Genomic DNA, 2,500 nt, shown 5'->3' on the forward strand with positions numbered 1-2,500 from the left:
CACCGCTCTCCTCCTCTGTTCTCTTCCTCCTCTCCTCCCTGTTCTCTCCTCCTCCCTGTCCTCTCCTCCTCTCCTCTCCTTCTCCTCATCCCTGTTCTCCTCCTCCTCCTCCCTGTCTTCTCCTCCTCTCCTCCTCCTCCTGCCCGTTCTCCTCCTCTCCTCCTCCCTATTCTCCTCCTCCCCGCTCTCCTCCTGTTCTCTTCCTCTCCTCCTCCTCCCGTTCTCCTCCTCTCCTCGTCCCTCCTCTCTGCGTCTCAGGGAAGCAGGACCAGTGTGGGGTGGAGCTGCGTGTGGAGGAGCTGTGGCATCACTACCGGGTGGAGCACGCCATGGCCGAGGGCGCCAACAACATGCTGAGGCTGCTGGGAGCTGCCAAGGCCCAGGACAAGAAGGCCATCGCTGAGGTCAGACACACACACACACACACACACACACACACACACACACACACACACATGCTCACACACACGCATGCATACATATACACACATGCTCACACTCTCTCTCTCACACACACACACACATGCTCACACTCACACACACATATACAGACAAACACACAGACACACACATACTCACACACACACACACACATGTTCACGCTCACACAAACACACACACACACAAATACTCTACACAAATACAGACAAACACAAACACAGACACCCATCCACACAGAAACCCCCACAGATAACCCCCCACTCACACACGCACACACACACACACACACACACACACACACACACACACGCACATCTACCAGCTAGCCACGTGACCCTGTGACCCCCAGGCGCAGTGCAGGCTGAGTGAGGCGAGCCAGCGCCTGGACCTGCTGAGGTCTTCCCTGGAGCTGCGACTGCACGAGCTGCCTGACGACCACCCCAAGACACGCCTCCTGCAGGAGGAGCTGCTCCTGGCCTCCTTCTCCTCCAGACACACCTCCTCCGCCCCCTACGTACACAACCAGTACAGCACACTCAGCAGACCCTCCCCCCTGACCGGTAGGAATACACACAACACACACTAATACACACTAATACACACAACACACACTAATACACACAACACACACTAATACACACTACACACTAATACACACTACACACACTAATACACACAACACACACTAATACACACAACACACACTAATACACACTACACACTAATACACACTACACAGTAATACACACTACACACACTAATACACACTACACACACTAATACACACTACACACACTAATACACACAACACACACTAATACACACAAATACACACTACACACACTAATACACACTACACACACTAATACACACTACACACACTAATACACACAACACACACTAATACACACTACACACACTAATACACAAAACACAAACTAATATACATTAGGGATGTCACATTACCAAAAATGTAGTAGTCGATACCAATACCAGTGAAATTCCAAGATTATTGATACCCAATTGGATACCACGGTAAAAAAAAAAAAACCTATGTAGCCTGCTTCAACATACAGCCTACTTTATTAAAAACATAATCCTCTACCTGCCTGATACTTTACTGTGAAAGGAACATTATGATACCTCAATTATCAGGTAGCCTAGCTCAAAACAGCAGGATGAATAGGCAATATGCAAAATAAACATACATGGTAGGCTTAATGTTTCTTCAAGACTATCATAAGCTTAGCTACTGTATATATATCTGCATATGTTGTGCATTGACTAGCTGACTGAGCTGGCAAAACAACCTAGCTGGCTGGCTAGCTAGCAAATAGCAGATTGCCCTGCAGCTTGTGTGACAAGTATGGTAAACGTTAGCTACAGTACCATGAATGGGACACAGGATGTATTCAAAAATGTTTATTGCAAACCTGGCAAAGAATACATCTAAGAAACCGACTGGCTATAGAACAAGCTAGCTAGCTAACATTAGCTAGCAACTGACCTCAACAAGACATGGTGGTTATGGCTAGCACTAGCTAAGCTAGCAAGTAGCTCTAGCCAAACAGTCGAAAACATTAGTCATTTAGAGTTTTTGATTGGTAGGCTACTATCAGCCCTCTAGTTTATAGTGGTAGAAAATAGATTCATAAAATCGAATTGGAAATGGTTAATTTTCATGAGATTGTGGAGGTAAAATGTCTACAGTATGTGAAAGCGAGAGTTGACATACATCCTCTGCTGTGCCTTCTTCACGAGGGAGCTGCTGTTTAGTTCCCATTTGCGATATGGAGTTGTATGAGGCAATGGATTTTGACATCTCTCTTTCTCCTGCCGGGCTCTCTCTCTCTCTCTCTCTCTCTCTCTCTCTCTCTCTCTCTCGCCCAGGTACTCTGCAGGTGCACTTGTTGGGCTGTTCGGGCGTGCTGGAGGTGGTTCCTGGGCGGAGCCGTGGCTCGGGGGTGGTGCTGCCCTCCTACAGCCAGGCGGACGGGCGGGGCTTCAGACTACCCAGCCTCTACAGCCTCCGCCTCCCCACCAAGACTGACGAACTCTC

General features: G+C 48.3%; 1 protein-coding gene across 1 annotated transcript in view; it reads left to right on the top strand.

Moving 5' to 3' along the window:
• The window catches only part of LOC311317396 (serine/threonine-protein kinase N2-like), a gene marked incomplete at both ends in the record, with an annotated part of 19,288 nt that overhangs the window by 4,112 nt on the left and 12,676 nt on the right, over window positions 1-2,500 (top strand). The window contains 3 exons of the mRNA XM_084448479.1: window positions 259-404; window positions 791-1,001; window positions 2,332-2,500. The exon at window positions 2,332-2,500 is cut by the window's right edge and continues 2 nt beyond it. Coding sequence (XP_084304605.1) covers window positions 259-404; window positions 791-1,001; window positions 2,332-2,500 — 526 coding nt within the window. The remainder of the gene's footprint in view (window positions 1-258; window positions 405-790; window positions 1,002-2,331) is intronic.

Source organism: Borostomias antarcticus, assembly GCF_949987555.1.
Source record: "Borostomias antarcticus genome assembly, chromosome: 14".
In the NCBI taxonomy this organism is placed as follows: domain Eukaryota; kingdom Metazoa; phylum Chordata; class Actinopteri; order Stomiiformes; family Stomiidae; genus Borostomias; species Borostomias antarcticus.